Source organism: Pavona decussata, unplaced genomic scaffold (genome assembly GCF_977016875.1).
Source record: "Pavona decussata unplaced genomic scaffold, jaPavDecu1.1 SCAFFOLD_161, whole genome shotgun sequence".
In the NCBI taxonomy this organism is placed as follows: domain Eukaryota; kingdom Metazoa; phylum Cnidaria; class Anthozoa; order Scleractinia; family Agariciidae; genus Pavona; species Pavona decussata.
In genome coordinates this window covers 989,809-1,004,857 of record NW_028145572.1, presented here as the reverse complement: position 1 = coordinate 1,004,857, position 15,049 = coordinate 989,809, and the positions used below count along the sequence as shown (strand labels likewise).

Sequence of the window (15,049 nt, the reverse complement as noted above, 5' to 3'; positions counted from 1 at the left end):
TTCTGCCGCAATAATTAACAAAATAGACCGAAATAACCTAAGTGGGTAAGGGAAAAAGCAAAAAGATGTATGTAAATTAAAATATTGTGCGTGAATTTAAAGCCTTTCTCAGCAGTGATCTCTTTTTGAAAGTTTTTTTTTTTTTCATTTTATGTCCTTGGGTAAATTGTTAAAAAGGTTAGCATCCCGGAAGGGAAAAGTCGTACGCAAAAATAATCTTTACGTAGCTTTTGGACAATACAGCTGTAAACTAAATTTAGCAAAACGGGAAATTTTCTAGGGTTATTTTCTGAGGAAATAGAAAGCTTTCTCCTTCCTTTCCTGTGTAATAGATCTAAATAGAAGCGTTCATCGCAGTGTAGCACGAATTTAAAACTGTCATGGTTTTCTTCTTCTATGGTTTGAATCGCAGGAAGCTGTGCTGTTGAACAATTTTTACCCTCCCCTCCCCCAGGATAATTTTTACGACTTCCGTTGCACGTGTTTCCATATAAGGAGATCATTGCACCATTTTCGCGCAGTTACCGGTAGAAGAAAACGCGCTTGTGTTGTCTTTATAGATTTACCAAGAAAATCGAAAGAAATTTGTTGTCGATTTTAACATTTTATAAGTGTTTTAACTCCCTCTACCGTAGGGTTTGTGTCTGTGGACTTTGTTCTTTTTGAAAGCAATTTAATCCTACTATAGACCTGTTCTGTGATACTCTTGTACTCTGTATATCATGTCCGCCGAAACGACAGAAGCTGCCGACAGAAATGTCGAAATATGGAAAATCAAGAAGCTTATAAAGAGTTTGGAAGCAGCGAGAGGGTAAGTTAAGATGGAAATTTAACATGCTGAAGGATGTGAGAGATTTACAGATTCTGAGAGTAGTGGCTTAAAATTTCTTGAAGTCCAAGTTGGTCCAATAAGTATTTTTTTGAACACGATATTATCCTACGAGTTTTAATATTTCTGAAGGGAATTTTCCGCCTGCCTTGCATTTTATGTGATCGAGTAACTCTCTATTTCTTTGGTGCTCACAAAAGTGTAAGAAAATATTTTTAAGCCTGAACTTTTATCGTATAAAAACGAATCGTATTCAAATAGCTTTTAGTTCTTAAGTTGATTAGGGAGAACTTTTAGTATGGAAACGCACAGTCAGAAGTCATGTAGTTTTATGTCATGCCTCATAAGCCGCTTATTGTTTTCATCTACATATCTGAGACATAATAATATAACTAATGCATAGGTGGGAAATTATTTTTTTCATTACAGCACATTCAGGCGAGAACAACCAAATCCCTATCTTACTTGACTTTTTTATTCATGAGTAACCTATTCTGGGGGAGTAGGGATGGTGCAGTGGTGGGAGCACTCACCTCCCACCGATGTGGCTTGATTTTGTTGGTGATTCTCGTCCCTTCTCTGAGGGTTTTTCTCCAGGTACTCTGGTTTTCCTCTCGCCACAAAAACCAACATTTTCCAAATTCCAATTTGACCTGGAAAAAGTGGATGTGGATTCCACTGAAATTCCCATTTTTTATTTATTTTTTCTTATTTTTCCTTACCATAAGCCATTTCATTAGAAATAACTGACATTGGAGATGACAGTGACAGTGGTGATCAAAAAGCAGGGTTGTTGTATTGTGCTCCATACTCCCCCCACAGAAGGTTTTTTTGTTTTGCACCCCCTGTCCCCCCAGGAAATTCCAGTTTGGCTCTCAAATTTTGACTTTGAAGACACCCCTCCCCCTAGGAATTTTCCAATGACCTTCCATGCAGTGGGTATGGATTTTTTTCTGGAACTGCACATTATAGTCCAGATTGCCCTGATTGTTTCAAAATATCTCTAAGCAATCAGGACGATCATATGGAAGCAGTAAGGGATTGACCTTGATTATCTCTTAGACAGAACTACTAGGTTCTATCTGGATAATTGGAGCCCAATGTCACTCTGAGACAATACGGACAATTGATGCCATCCAAGTCTACCCCAGAAAGCATCATCTTGTCTTGGAGTTTTCTTTCTGGCCCCAGTTGTTTAAAGAGTGGATAACACTATCCACTGGATAACTATCCAGCGGAGCAAATGTACTCCAACCAATGCTTTTGGCGAGTTTTCCACACAATGCCATTCTTAAATTTGACATATGCTTCTACTCTATTCACAAATTATAGGACTATCAAGAAAATCTTGCACACATTTTATCTGCCGACCTATCCAGTGGATAACGTTATCTGCCCTTTGAACAACTAAGGGCTGGACTCCAAAAAATATATATATAGCTTTTTCTCTCTCAAAAGCTACAATCCTATTTTAGTATATGATATTTCATCTGCTCAGGATTTAATTGTTCCGTGCAATCTCTTATTTCATTTTATGTTTATTTTGAATGCTAATCTACTTCCTTTACACAGTATATGCTGGCAGGATTTTAGCCATCAGTAATAAAGCAATTTGTTGATGCAGTGTTTAAAAAGTATGTGACTAATACACTGAGGCTCATTGAGTTAGTTGTTCATTTACCTTTTTCGTTTCCAGAAATGGAACAAGCATGATCTCGCTGATCATCCCTCCAAAAGATCAAATCTCACGTGTGGCAAAGATGTTAGCGGATGAGTTTGGTACTGCTTCAAATATAAAGAGCAGAGTAAACAGGTAACCTTCAGCCCGCTATAATTACAGTATTTGGTGGTTGCCACAAACAAATAGTTTTGCTGTTGTAAAATTTTTATTTTAAAGAAGAACCATCTGTCTTTCAGGTTGTCAGTTCTGAGTGCAATCACATCAGTACAGCAGAGACTGAAGCTTTATTCTAAAGGTTTGTTTCTTCACATTGAGTTGAAGAAGACTCGCTATTTTGCTAGTCTTTCCAGTGAAAAAAGGTAGAGAAACAATGAGCTTCAGATTTTCACAACAAAAAAGGATACTATACTGAGAGAGTTATTCTATGATCTTGCATTTGTGAATTTTGTTATTTTCTCATTGATATTTAAATTAATATTATTAAATCTTCTTGACATGTTGATCTGAAAGTCTCTCTCTCTGTCTCTGTCTAGTATTGTATTTGTTGTTGCTTTTTTCAGCCTCAAATATACTTAAGTGTAGTAACTTGCTTTATTAATTTTTAACAGTTCCTACAAATGGTCTTGTGGTTTACTGTGGAACAATTGTTACTGATGATGGGAAGGAAAAGAAGGTCAACATTGACTTTGAACCCTTCAAACCAATCAATACATCACTGTATCTATGCGATAACAAGTTTCACACAGAGGTGGGTAAAAAACGTGCATGAACGTGTATGGTCAAACTCTGCAGGTGGGGATGGGAGGGGGTAGCATGAGGTCTGAACCACCCGCTTTCTGTACCTTTGACTCCTAACTCTCCACATTTTTCGTTGTGGTGCCTGCTTTAATGCCATTTTCTATTGTAAAATATTATGATATTGCAGAATGTTTGAATCCCACTTACCACAAACTCAGGCGGTGTGCGTCACGAAATTCGACCAATCAGAATGCGTTATTTGGTCAGTAGTCTTCGCGCCCAAGAACATCAGCCTGGAGAGGTCCGCCTGTCGAAAATTTCATCGTTAACGAAGTCTGTGACATTTTTTCCCGGTTGAAATTCGTTTAAAAGTTAGAGGAACAAATTGGCGTAATGCTGGTTAGGTTACTTTTTAAGCTGAAGCATTTGTTCGCGTTTGTAGCCATTTCAAAGGTGACGACCTCGCGCCTGCCGCCATGTTGTTTTGGTCGTTGATTTACTGCATTTCTTTAGGCTAAAGCTAATAACTCTTGCTGGGTTTGGCCAATACATTTGTACGTTGAGCTAGCTTATCCTTTCTACTTTAGAATTTTCGGGGTCTACCCGGGTCTACCCCTTACGGTTTTTCCGTTGGAAGCCGTTGAACTAATAAAGAATCTATGAAGAGATCGTGTAAACCAAGTAGCTCAACTCCCGGGAAACCGACCGGAAAAGCCTACGGGCAAATGTTATTACTCTCCAAGAAATCCAAGAAGGAAATGTAGATCTCTTTCACTCGGAGATAAAAAAGCAAGCTAAAAATGAGCGAAAGCAATGAAAAATAGACTGCGAGCAGTCGTACTTCAAGTTTTCCTTAGGTCACGCGCGAAGTGACAGTAAAATTATGCAAATTAGAAAAATGAACTCGCGGCTCGCGGCCTCACCGCTCGTTAGCTATAGCTAGATCCATCGCGCGCTACAGAGAGAAAGAGACCAATATATAAATAAAAAAGCGTCTATAAGCAGACGTTACGGCACATAATATTAGTATAAGAATAAACATAAAATTCTCGCCTTTGATTGTCCGGCCGAACCGGGAATAACTCAACAAAATCGCCTTGTGTATCCAACAAGAAGCATCTACGGCTACCACTAGACGGGTAAAATTTGCCAAATTTCTGGCTTTAGTGATAGTTTTTGGAAAAGGAAGCAAAGTTTGAATGCCCAGTTTCAGTGCGACTGTAAGTCGACCTAAGTCCTACGTTCGGGGAGATGTTTACTCGATCGTGACTAGAGGCAAATGAGCCATTTTCATATTTTTACCCAGCACCCTCTGTGGGTCGTGACGCACACCGCCTGCCACAAACTCATATCCAGAGTTCTCAGGCTCTTTGGCCAGCAGTTGGTCGCCAGGAGAGAGTTGGGGAAAATTGAAAAAAATAATTGTTTACTGACTGACCCGTAATGGCTCTGCATTGTTCTACCAGCAAAATCCTGCGGTGAAAAAATTCCAGTATCCCACAGTGTCTCCTGGTGATCAACCTCTGGCCAAAGAACTTAGCACTTTGGGTAGGAGGTTACACTTACATGGTTTCTGCCACCTTGGAATCTCAGTACTCATCCTCCTCAGTTCTGTACCCATCTAGTCTGGGTTCACACACCCAGTTCTCCCTCCCATTCCCCAGGAGAGCACTATTTTGATCCATGTCGCCACTTTTCACAGTCTAGCAACTCAAGAAAATGAAGCTTTTGTAGTGAAGTCACCATATCGAAACATATTGTTAGGGATTGTAACTCAGTAGTAAGGTTTTGTTTTGAATAAGCTTTTTGCTTGATAATAAGAGAATGGTTATCCTATTGGCATGTAATCAAAACTAAGCTTAAATGTGACCAGTTGTTATTTTCCAATCAAATCAGAGCATTTGCATAGGGCAATTGATCTTATAGTGTAGTTAAGGTCACCTGATAAAGCAGTGAATCTAAACACTCTTCCATGAAAATACAAATATATCCAACAGCATGAAAATGGTTGCTTCTTGGATTTCTAATGGAAGGAGATGAAATCTTTGTCTGATTAGCAGGCAGGTGTGAGACAGTGAACAACTCTGCTTACTGTCAGACTAGATATCTACAATTCATTTGTAGTCAATTTAATTTGCTAAATACATAGGTTTTGTTTAGACACATCCTCCACTCGATTGGCTTAACTGAGATTTTATTGGTAAGAATTAATAATAATAATAATAATAATAATAATAATAATAATAATAATGTTCAATATTTCTACTGTGCAAATTAACATGTAGATATGATCAAATGCACATAATTACAAAGCAATTTTGTATTTCAAGAGATGGCATTGGTGGTGGCATCTGTTTGAGCACACTTTATTTTCCATAAGAATATTAAATTTATTGCTAGGAATCCTTGGAAATTACTGATAGCAGCCTTTCATGGAATCACTTCAAGCTACATTGCAACTTGTATTCATTATGGTATGCTCTTGTGGCAGACCATAATGAATTTTAATTCACTGTATGTTGTGGTTTACCTTTCCAGGCCTTGAATGCTCTTCTTGCAGATGACAATAAGTTTGGCTTCATTGTGATGGATGGTAATGGTGCTCTATTTGGTACACTTTGCGGCAACACAAGAGAGGTACTTCACAAGTTCACAGTGGACCTTCCAAAGAAACACGGTCAGTAAAGCTGATTTTCAGAATCAGAGATCATGCTTGTTCCATTTCTTGTAATCAAGAGTTGAGTCCTGTTGAGTTATAAAAGATAGTGAATAAGAAATGGAAATATTGGTGCATTATTATGGAAGAGTTAGTTCTTTGTTGACCGATGACACTGTGTGAATATTAATTTTAATTTTTTGTTCTGTAGGGCGTGGTGGACAGTCTGCTCTCCGTTTTGCTCGGTTGAGAATGGAGAAGCGCCACAACTATGTCAGAAAAGTGGCTGAGACTGCAGTGCAGCTCTTTATAACAAATGACAGAGTGAGTGATAAATGCAACAGTGAAGTATTTTTGTTAGCTATAAGTTAAAGATTCACTTGTCACAATGTTCACAAAACCATTACAAATTACAGTAACTGTTGATTCTTCTGTTAGTTACCACCCTGGGAGTCAGGAAAACCTGTTCTTTCGGATAATCTTTAGATGTTGCTAAGTACAGATTCAAATGGGATTTCATAAAGGTGGTTGCTAAGCAGAAATGGTTGCTTAAAATCATGGCCTCCGCCACTACAGATTTGTTTTCAATTAGTACACATGAAGTGTTTCTCTTTTACTTGTCCACTTTCTGAGAACCCTTGGAGTGAACAGCATTTTATTATAATGTGGAGAAACATTGGTTTGATAATTTTATGCACATTGTACCACTAAATTTGTCTTCACAAAAACAAATCAGGTGTATGGTCATAGAATTGACATACTTTTGAGTTTTCAGTTATGTAGAGCTTCAGTGTTCAGCCAATTGTACTACTTATTGCTAAATAATGTATTCACTAAAACAAAGGCATTTCTTTCTTTCAGCCCAATATCACCGGTTTAATCTTGGCTGGTTCTGCTGATTTTAAGACAGAACTTAGCCAGTCAGACATGTTTGACCAGGTGAGGAGTTTGAACAGAGGATGTGCTGTACAAGATAGAACAGACAGCTGTTCCCCATGTATACTACAGTCCCAATATGCATGGTTTTATGCTGTCTAAATTAATATGAGTCTTTTCACTCTCCTTTGTCTTGTTACTTCAAAAAGTAACACTTTTACACATTGGAGAATTTTGCGGGCTCAGACAACTTTGTCTCACTTTGTATTCATCTTGTGCAAATATTGTAATACATGACTAGTGTGTGTTGTTTCAGTTAGGGTTTATGATGGGTTTTGATTTTTTACTTTCTCCTGTATTTTAGATGCTCATAAGTTCCCTGTGGCTACCTTTTGTTTGAGTATTTCATTGTCCAAGATTTCCTTTGTCACATCCCTCCCCTCCCGGCAGTTCCAAACTTCTCTCTTGAAAAGTAAAATAAGACTCCTCCCTAGATATCAGTAAAGCAGTTGAAGAGAAGCAACTTTTTTATTTTCAGTAGGAAAACTGTTGAGATACATGCAGCCGCTGATGCAGCACAGTGATGTACATGTGTTTCTGTTTATTTACCTACAGAGATTACAGTCAAAAGTGTTGAAGCTTGTAGATGTTTCATATGGTGGTGAAAATGGCTTTAATCAGGTCAGTCTGTTCAAGAAATATTACATGTATTTATTTTAATTGTTCAATTTGTTGTTTTTATGCACATGTACATGGACAAAGAATTAATTTTGTCATCATTCTGTTCTTTATTTCAGGCCATTGAGCTTGCTTCAGAAGTTCTGGCAAATGTGAAGTTCATTCAAGAAAAGAAACTCATAGGTGAATGCTTCTGCCTTTCCCATTCATACATTTAATATAATTTATTATTAATAATAATATTAATTCCTTGTTTGGGGAGAAGAAAAGAAGTGTAAAAAGTTAAGGGTATTATTATTATTATTATTATTATTATTATTATTATTATTATTATTATTATTATTATTATTATTATTATGCGCAGTAAAACTATCTGTATGCACAGCTTAAGAAGCACCACAGGGCGCATAGCGTAACCTGTGAGCCAAGCGAAACTTAAAATAGCACATGAATAAATCAATAAAATATATATACATATATAAAAAATATAAATTATTATTATTATTATTATTATTATTATTATTATTATTATTATTATTATTATTATTATTATTATTATTATTATTATTAAAAAACTTGCAATGTTAAATACAGGGTTGGGTTTGCAACCATGCATCAGAAACTGTTAAAATGTAACATTCAATGTGGTTGTTTAGTGTACTTAAAACCTTGTCAACTCTTTTTGCACAGGGAGATATTTTGATGAAATCTCACAAGACACTGGCAAATACTGCTTTGGGGTAGCTGACACGTTACAGGTTTGTGTTTTAAATAGTCCTCCTTGCAGTCTTACTGTGCCACAAAAATTTTTAATTTAGAGTTTCCTTCCACCAACTCTAACTTGAGTATTTTTGTGTTATCATTGTATTTCCTATTAAATCAAAGTTTGTTTTCCAGGCATTACAAATGGGGGCTGTGGACATACTAATTGTGTGGGAGAATTTGGAAATCCATCGCATACTTCTGAAAAACCACCAAACAGATGGTAAGTTAGGCAAGCCTGTTCATGTAACAACCAGTGCACCGTCTTTGCCTAAATTGCTAATGACTTCATGCATGCAATACTACTTTGTATTACAGTTCGCACGGCAAATGCAGATCTAATAAAACTGAACCAAACATTTCCTTTCAGAGGACAAGATCCTTCATCTTAATCCTGAACAAGAAAAAGACAAGACTTATTCGTTAGACAGTGAGGTATGGCTTATCATTTATATTCATGAGAATGATGTATTATTCAAGTAAGTGACTCAGGCATACTCGGAAAAAATCCAAGTGCTATGTTCTAACTGTTCATGTTCTAACTTGTATCTTTTCTTCTATAGACTGGAGTGGAATTGGAGCTGGTGGAAAAGCTTCCTCTGCTGGAGTGGCTTGCAAACAATTACAAGACCTTTGGTAGGTACCTACAAGCTTCAAAGAGAAATTCTCCTTACTGACTGGCATAAAGACCTTCACTGCTCTTTCTGAAAATTTCTTATTCATAGAAACAATGTCTGCTGCCTAGCAATTCTTTCAGTGATGTCTTTGTCATCTGTCTTCCTTTAAAAAACTTCTACACTTGCACTCAACTGTTACTCGACTTACCGGTGTTTCTGTAAGAAGGAGTATTATTACTCCCTCTGGTCTATGACAGGATACCCAGCATGAAGTGACTTGGAATATTCATTTGCCACTTCCCCTGGATGAGATGCTAGTTCATCACAGGAAGCCCAAGATGATAATTCAAATGAAAGCTAACTCACAGTATCTCTTCTGTGGCACTCTTTGTTTTTTTTTTTGTTTGTTTTTTTTTTTTGTGTGTGTTTTTTTCAGAGTGATTTTTAGTGTGGGATGAAATGGTTGATTTCTTGGACTTGTCGTGTTAATAATTAATTTTTATGATGAACACTTGTGTCTTGACAGGTGCAACCCTTGAAATCATCACGGATAAGTCTCAAGAAGGAGCACAGTTTTGTAAAGGATTTGGTGGAATTGGAGGTAGGTACACTGGCTTTATTTTCCTGCTTCCTGATTAATAATCAAAACAACCACAAGACCAAGTCTGTTCATACCAACTCAAGCTTTTAAGTACTGCCTTAGGGATGGTGCTTACTTTTGTTACTGCACATACATTCTGCGCATCTCGAGATACTCGGGTTTCCTGTGGGTGGTGCCTACTAATACAGGGACATTTTTTCGCGGTTTAAAACTATGCGGAGAAAGTAAAAGTTAGCAAGTGCTCTTGGTATTCAAAAAGAAAATTTGGGGAAACGATGCATTGTTCAGAGATAATAAAGCTTCAATTTGAAAAAAAAAAAACCCATACATTGCTTTGTATTTTACTGTTATTTTAGAATAACTGTTACTTCATTATCTCTAAAAAATGCGTGGTTACCCCCAATTTTCTTTTTGGATTTCAATAGCCCTTGATAAGATCTGTTTTCCCCGGACAGTCATAAACCCCGCAAAAATACTTCCTTATTAGTAGGCACCGTCCTTAAGCTAATACCAACTTCCTAGAGAAACTCAAAACACCGGGAGATCCCCGCCCTACTCTTTTCGAACAGTGCTATGGGTTCTTTTATGTCCCCTTCCAATTAACATGTAAGGATGAAGAACACGAGGCCAACGGCCCAATGTCACGGCTGATGGCGCGATCACCTGTACTGGGACAAGGTGTTAGTCACAGCCAACATGATCTTACCAGTTTTTTTAACACCCTGGTTTAGTTTTCCGGCCGGGGTTCCACCAACTGAGCTAACTGAAGCTAACCAAAGAAGTTTATTGAAGTGTCGTGCTTTTCTTCCAGGAATTTTGAGATACCGTGTGGACTTTCAGTCAATGGAAATGGACGGGGTGTATGGAAATGATTTCTATGACAGTGATGATGAAGAATACTAGCAGCAGGAGGAGCGCAAAAGTTTATCGGCGGTGGAATCCGTGTACATAAAGTGGAATCAGATGAAATCACTGTGATTCTTATCACTTGGAAAAATAATTATAACATGGTGTCTCTGTCGTTGACATCTCCATACTGCAGACATTCCAAGTGCAACAGACTATAAAACCGGCCATATTTTGTGTGGTCAGGGTTCAGAGACGATCAAAGAACAACAACAGATGTCACGCAGCTCCTTAGAACGTCTGATTTCGATGGACCTGTAGTCCATTGTTGCTGTTGTTTGTTCGTTACTCCGTAATTATTTTTTCGGTTCAACGCCGGTGTTCTTACCTTGGCGTCCACGAGCTTCTTTCCCAGATCAAGGGTCAAAAATGGAACCACTTGGGAAAGAGAAGAAGGCCGTTTACTTTTTCAATCATGTTTAACAGTTCCGTTGAAAATGATCGACGCATCAATAACCCCCGTATGAATATAAAAAGACTTCTTTTAAAAGCTTGTCGTCTATTGTGCAAACAAGATTATCATAACAGAAACAACATTGACCCGTTTGCTTTCCTTTGCTTGCAGGGTATTTTTACTCAGTTGTTGTTTCTGTGCTTGTGTCCAAGCCATACCTAATCTTATTTTCTAAACCTCTTTAAGCTTATACGTAAGCCGTATCAAAAACTTCAGTTGTGAAGCTGTTCTACCGCTAAGGTAAAACTTTTACAAGTTACAGTGAAAAGCAGTCTTTGACTGGCCGTCTAAAACGTATGCTGCGAGTCTGTAGTGCTCTCCAAAACCTCCGTTTCCTGCCAAAAGTGTACATGAACGCTGAGATTCAAGAAGATTACAAGATTCATTTATTTCACACTATTTACATAAAATTGATTCTGATACTTTGAAATGACCACTTGTAGCAGTTTAGGTCACCGTTAAATTTGAAGTTGTTGCATGTACATATCGTTAAAAAAAGACATTCCGAATCAAAGTTTCTTTGAAATTAAAAAGCCGCTAAAAGTAGTGAGATTAAGGTAATTCGAGCGTGAGACAGAATTTGTTTGGGAAGCTTGTGAGTTATCTGGGGCTGAATTAAGGAAATGAAGTGGAACGATTGAAAATGACCTATCGAACTTACCAGATTTTTGCGCCCACACGTTGGTTTCGCCCGCCATACTACCCCTGGGAGAAATAGAGACTGACTATTCGTAGTCGTAAGAATACAAGGGCGAATTCACCGAGACACGCTACGATTCGGGTCGTGTAACTTCAATCAATCTGCCTTGATACTTGTGGTCCCTGTAGAGAGGTGCATTCTCGAGTTTCGTTACTTCAGTTTGTTCAAAGAATAATGTTGACAGCTTAATGACAAGTAAATCAGATTTCTATTTGGCGAATAACTGTTATCTTTCTTGTTTTACAAGGTGAATTAAAATACATTTGGGGATCCTTTCTTCCCTAGTTCAGTTCAGTACTCATTTCTGGTTCTCTGATGCCTAGTGATCCAGAACGAACCCAGGGCCCAGACTATTTCAGAATCGGGTTTATCGTGATGGTCATGAAATATAGCTAAATCAGAAGTTCCCAACGACCCTTTTAGAGAAAATTAATCGTATGTTGCACTAAACACTAGTTGAGTGTCCCTACGTCAATCTTCGTTACTATTTAACGTTCCTTAGAAAAAAAAATACCTTTTCTTCACTGCCAGCGAGCACGACTTTTAAGAAATGAAAATCCCAGCCAGCTTAAGTGTGATGTCTGTCAACTAGCCAGCAAGCAAGTCAGCTTGTAGGTACGCAGCATCTTCCTGAGACTTGAATTTGTTTATACAGTATAGTGTGTGTGCGGACACGTGACCCTTGATTTACCGTCCGCCATGTTGGAGGACCACTTTGATGGGTTTTCCCTGTGTTTACCATTCAGAGTGCGGGCATCGCAAGTGCTTTCAAGATATACCTCGCATTTTCCTTTCCTTCCTTGTGAATTAAAATCGGAAAGGTAGCTAATTTACAGTGCCCTTTTGTCATTTACGGTATATTTCAACCACAAAGCCCCGTTATATCGATTTTTTGAGCCCTTTCTAAAACCGATTATTCCGCTCACTTTGTTTTGTCGGCCCGATTACTTTTAAATTTGAAAAAAAGATCCCGGTGTTGAAAATCGGTGAAACTAATAAAAATTGGTTTAAGTGCAACAGTTTCTTATAAATTGGGATCATCTTCATTTTCGACATGACTACGAGTGAAGAAATCATGACAAAAAATTGTAAAATCTACCAGTCTCACGGCGTATCTCTGCGCGATTTGTCTCGGTTCATTGATTGCACGCTACAATTTGTCTGCCTGAATTTTTTTATTCGAATTTAAATGGTTTCTATGAGAAAAATTGCCTTGATCCACGCGCGTTTCAGTGCAAGCAGCCTTCGAGCGATCAAACTAGAGTGTGAATTGGTCTTGTTGATATAATGCCGTCGTTTTGTTTAATTGTTGGTTGTGGGAACAAAAGCGACAAGTGTCCGAATGTAGCGTTTTGCCGTGTTCCGAAAGTTTTAACAAACCAAGGAGAACAAACGGAAAGATTGTCATCAGAAAGACGTACTCTTTGGTTAGCGGCAATCAGCAGAGATGACTTGACAGAAAAGATTTTAGAAAACGACAGAGTTTGTGGGAAACATTTTATCAGTGGCAGAGCAGCCCAACTTTGGGATAGATTCAATCCCGATTGGATCCCAACTGTGCACCTTGGTCACGAGAAAAAATCAATCGACGAAACAGCAAAATCACAAGCTAATCTGGAGCGTAGTAAAAGAAAAAAGGAGCGCAGAAAACGTAAAGCCGAAAGAGAAGAAAAGGAAAAAGTGAAAGTTATGAAACTGGAGGAGGCTAGCGAGCCAGTTGAAGCGTTAATTGATGACATCGAAGATGTTACAGCTGATATGAGAGAGTTAAAATTAAAACATGTTGCCACAAATACAGACGAATCTGCCTGTCTAGCTGGTCGGCAGGGGGCGCCAGGACAAGTTTATGATGAAGAGTATTTTTGTAATGATGATGACAAGGTCAAATTTTACACTGGATTGCCTTCATACGAGATTTTGATAAAAACATTTTCCTTTATTGCTCCTCACACAACTAGGCAATTCTCCCGTGCTCGCTTAAGCAAGTTTCAAGAATTTATTATGGTCCTTATGAAATTACGGCTAAACGTACCTCACCAGGATCTCGCCTATCGGTTTGGTGTATCTCGATTTGCTGTTTCAAGAGTCTTCAATTCATGGATCGAGGTAATGGATATTCGCTTGTCTCCTTTGATAGTGTGGCCTGAGCGCAAAGACCTTCAGAAAACCATGCCGAAATGTTTCATAGATGCATTTGGTCTTAAAACAACTGTGATTATCGACTGTTTTGAGATTTTCATTGACAGCCCTACCAGGGCACAAACATTTTCTAATTATAAGCACCACAACACCGTTAAGGTGCTCATTGGCATTACCCCCCAAGGATCAATTTCATTTGTCAGTAAAGCATGGGGTGGTAGGGCATCAGATAAGTTTGTAACTGAAAACTCTGGTTTCCTTACAAACTTGTTGCCTGGAGACTTAGTTCTTGCAGACAGAGGGTTCACTGTCCATGAAAGCGTATGGTACTACCAGGCAAGCTTAAATATCCCTGCTTTTACCAAAGGGAAAAGTCAGTTAGATCCAATCGATGTGGAGAAGACAAGAAAAATTGCAAACGTACGAATACACGTGGAAAGGGTGATTGGAGTTTTGAGACAAAAATACACTATTTTGCAAAGTACATTACCTACAGATTACCTCACATGCAGGAAAAAAGAAGAGAAGGAAACCCCTTTGATTGATAGAATCATCAGGGTATGTTCTGCATTAGTGAATCTATGCCCTCCAATCATACCATTTGACTAAAACTCACTCTTTGTAAGTGAACTAAACATGGCTTTGCATTTCAATTTGGTACACTTATTGAAAAAATAATTGATAATGCTCATAATTCTAGGGTCATAACATTAATGCAATGCTATAATGTCCTGATTGACATTGTCCCTTATTTTATCAGATATCAGAAATATTGCTGTAAGGTATTTTAAACATCTTCTAATTTCAACAAACTTAGATTAAAGTTGAAAATTTTAAAACTCTCAAGATCACTGTAAACATTGCCACGTTTGACATAAGAGTCAAACTCTTTCGCATCAATGCAGTAGGGACACTTAACCTCACCCAACCCAAGGCCACAACAGTCATAGGAACAAATGAAATCGGGAGTGGCATGCAAAAATGGGTAATCTTTGTTTATGAATGTACCACACTTGACTGCTTTAAAGTTGTTATGTTTTGCCTTCATCTGCTTTTCATATTCAGCGATTGCCACTGTTGCCAACTCTTCATGTTTGCAGCCATACCTTGTAGCTGCAGAAGGGAAGTTAAACACGTCGGGATAACAAATTGTTTTGATAAGAGATTGTGATGGCTGTGCAGGATCAGTGTGACATGCTGCATGCCATTGAGATGCACCAATTCGTCCAGCCCTGTGATGATAGAAAGCACTGCTTTTTGCTTGGTTTATGGTTTCTTTCTCAATCATTTCTATTCGCTCATTTGTGAGGCTTATTTCAACTTTGTAGCACTGTTCTAGTAGCTCAGTATAATTAAGGTTTATGTATTTCTCATCAAATAAATCTCGGATAGATGGTATACATGCATCAGGA

At 38.0% G+C, this 15,049-nt stretch overlaps 2 protein-coding genes and 1 non-coding gene across 3 annotated transcripts; all 3 read left to right on the top strand.

Moving 5' to 3' along the window:
- The first annotated feature begins 494 nt into the window (after window positions 1-494).
- Window positions 495-11,787, top strand: LOC146464609 (eukaryotic peptide chain release factor subunit 1). The gene is made up of 15 exons (XM_085129278.1): window positions 495-811; window positions 2,526-2,642; window positions 2,747-2,805; window positions 3,119-3,258; window positions 5,787-5,925; window positions 6,116-6,228; window positions 6,766-6,843; window positions 7,396-7,461; window positions 7,578-7,641; window positions 8,149-8,216; window positions 8,356-8,443; window positions 8,591-8,655; window positions 8,784-8,856; window positions 9,364-9,438; window positions 10,250-11,787. Exons 1-15 carry the CDS (start codon window positions 723-725, stop codon window positions 10,339-10,341), a joined length of 1,326 nt encoding a protein of 441 aa, XP_084985404.1. The 5' UTR covers window positions 495-722; the 3' UTR covers window positions 10,342-11,787.
- LOC146464610 (small nucleolar RNA SNORA79) lies at window positions 6,885-7,032 on the top strand. The gene has a single exon (XR_014868469.1). It is a non-coding gene; the product is annotated as a small nucleolar RNA SNORA79 (small nucleolar RNA).
- Window positions 11,788-12,673: 886 nt separating the features above from the next.
- LOC146464608 (uncharacterized) lies at window positions 12,674-14,378 on the top strand. Its single transcript, XM_085129626.1, has one exon. The coding sequence runs from the start codon at window positions 12,786-12,788 to the stop codon at window positions 14,244-14,246; it is 1,461 nt and encodes a 486-aa protein (XP_084985752.1). The 5' UTR covers window positions 12,674-12,785; the 3' UTR covers window positions 14,247-14,378.
- Window positions 14,379-15,049: the final 671 nt, after the last annotated feature.

What these genes read in the sequence shown, in the direction of transcription:
- LOC146464609 (XM_085129278.1), top strand. Translation starts at nt 723, where the DNA reads ATGTCCGCCGAAACGACAGAAGCTGCCGACAGAAATGTCGAAATATGG. An exon ending in TCTTTATAACAAATGACAGA is followed by an intron (nt 6,229 to 6,765) that starts GTGAGTGATAAA and finishes TCTTTCTTTCAG; the next exon opens with CCCAATATCACCGGTTTAAT. An exon ending in GTGAAAATGGCTTTAATCAG is followed by an intron (nt 7,462 to 7,577) that starts GTCAGTCTGTTC and finishes TCTTTATTTCAG; the next exon opens with GCCATTGAGCTTGCTTCAGA.
- LOC146464608 (XM_085129626.1), top strand. Translation starts at nt 12,786, where the DNA reads ATGCCGTCGTTTTGTTTAATTGTTGGTTGTGGGAACAAAAGCGACAAG.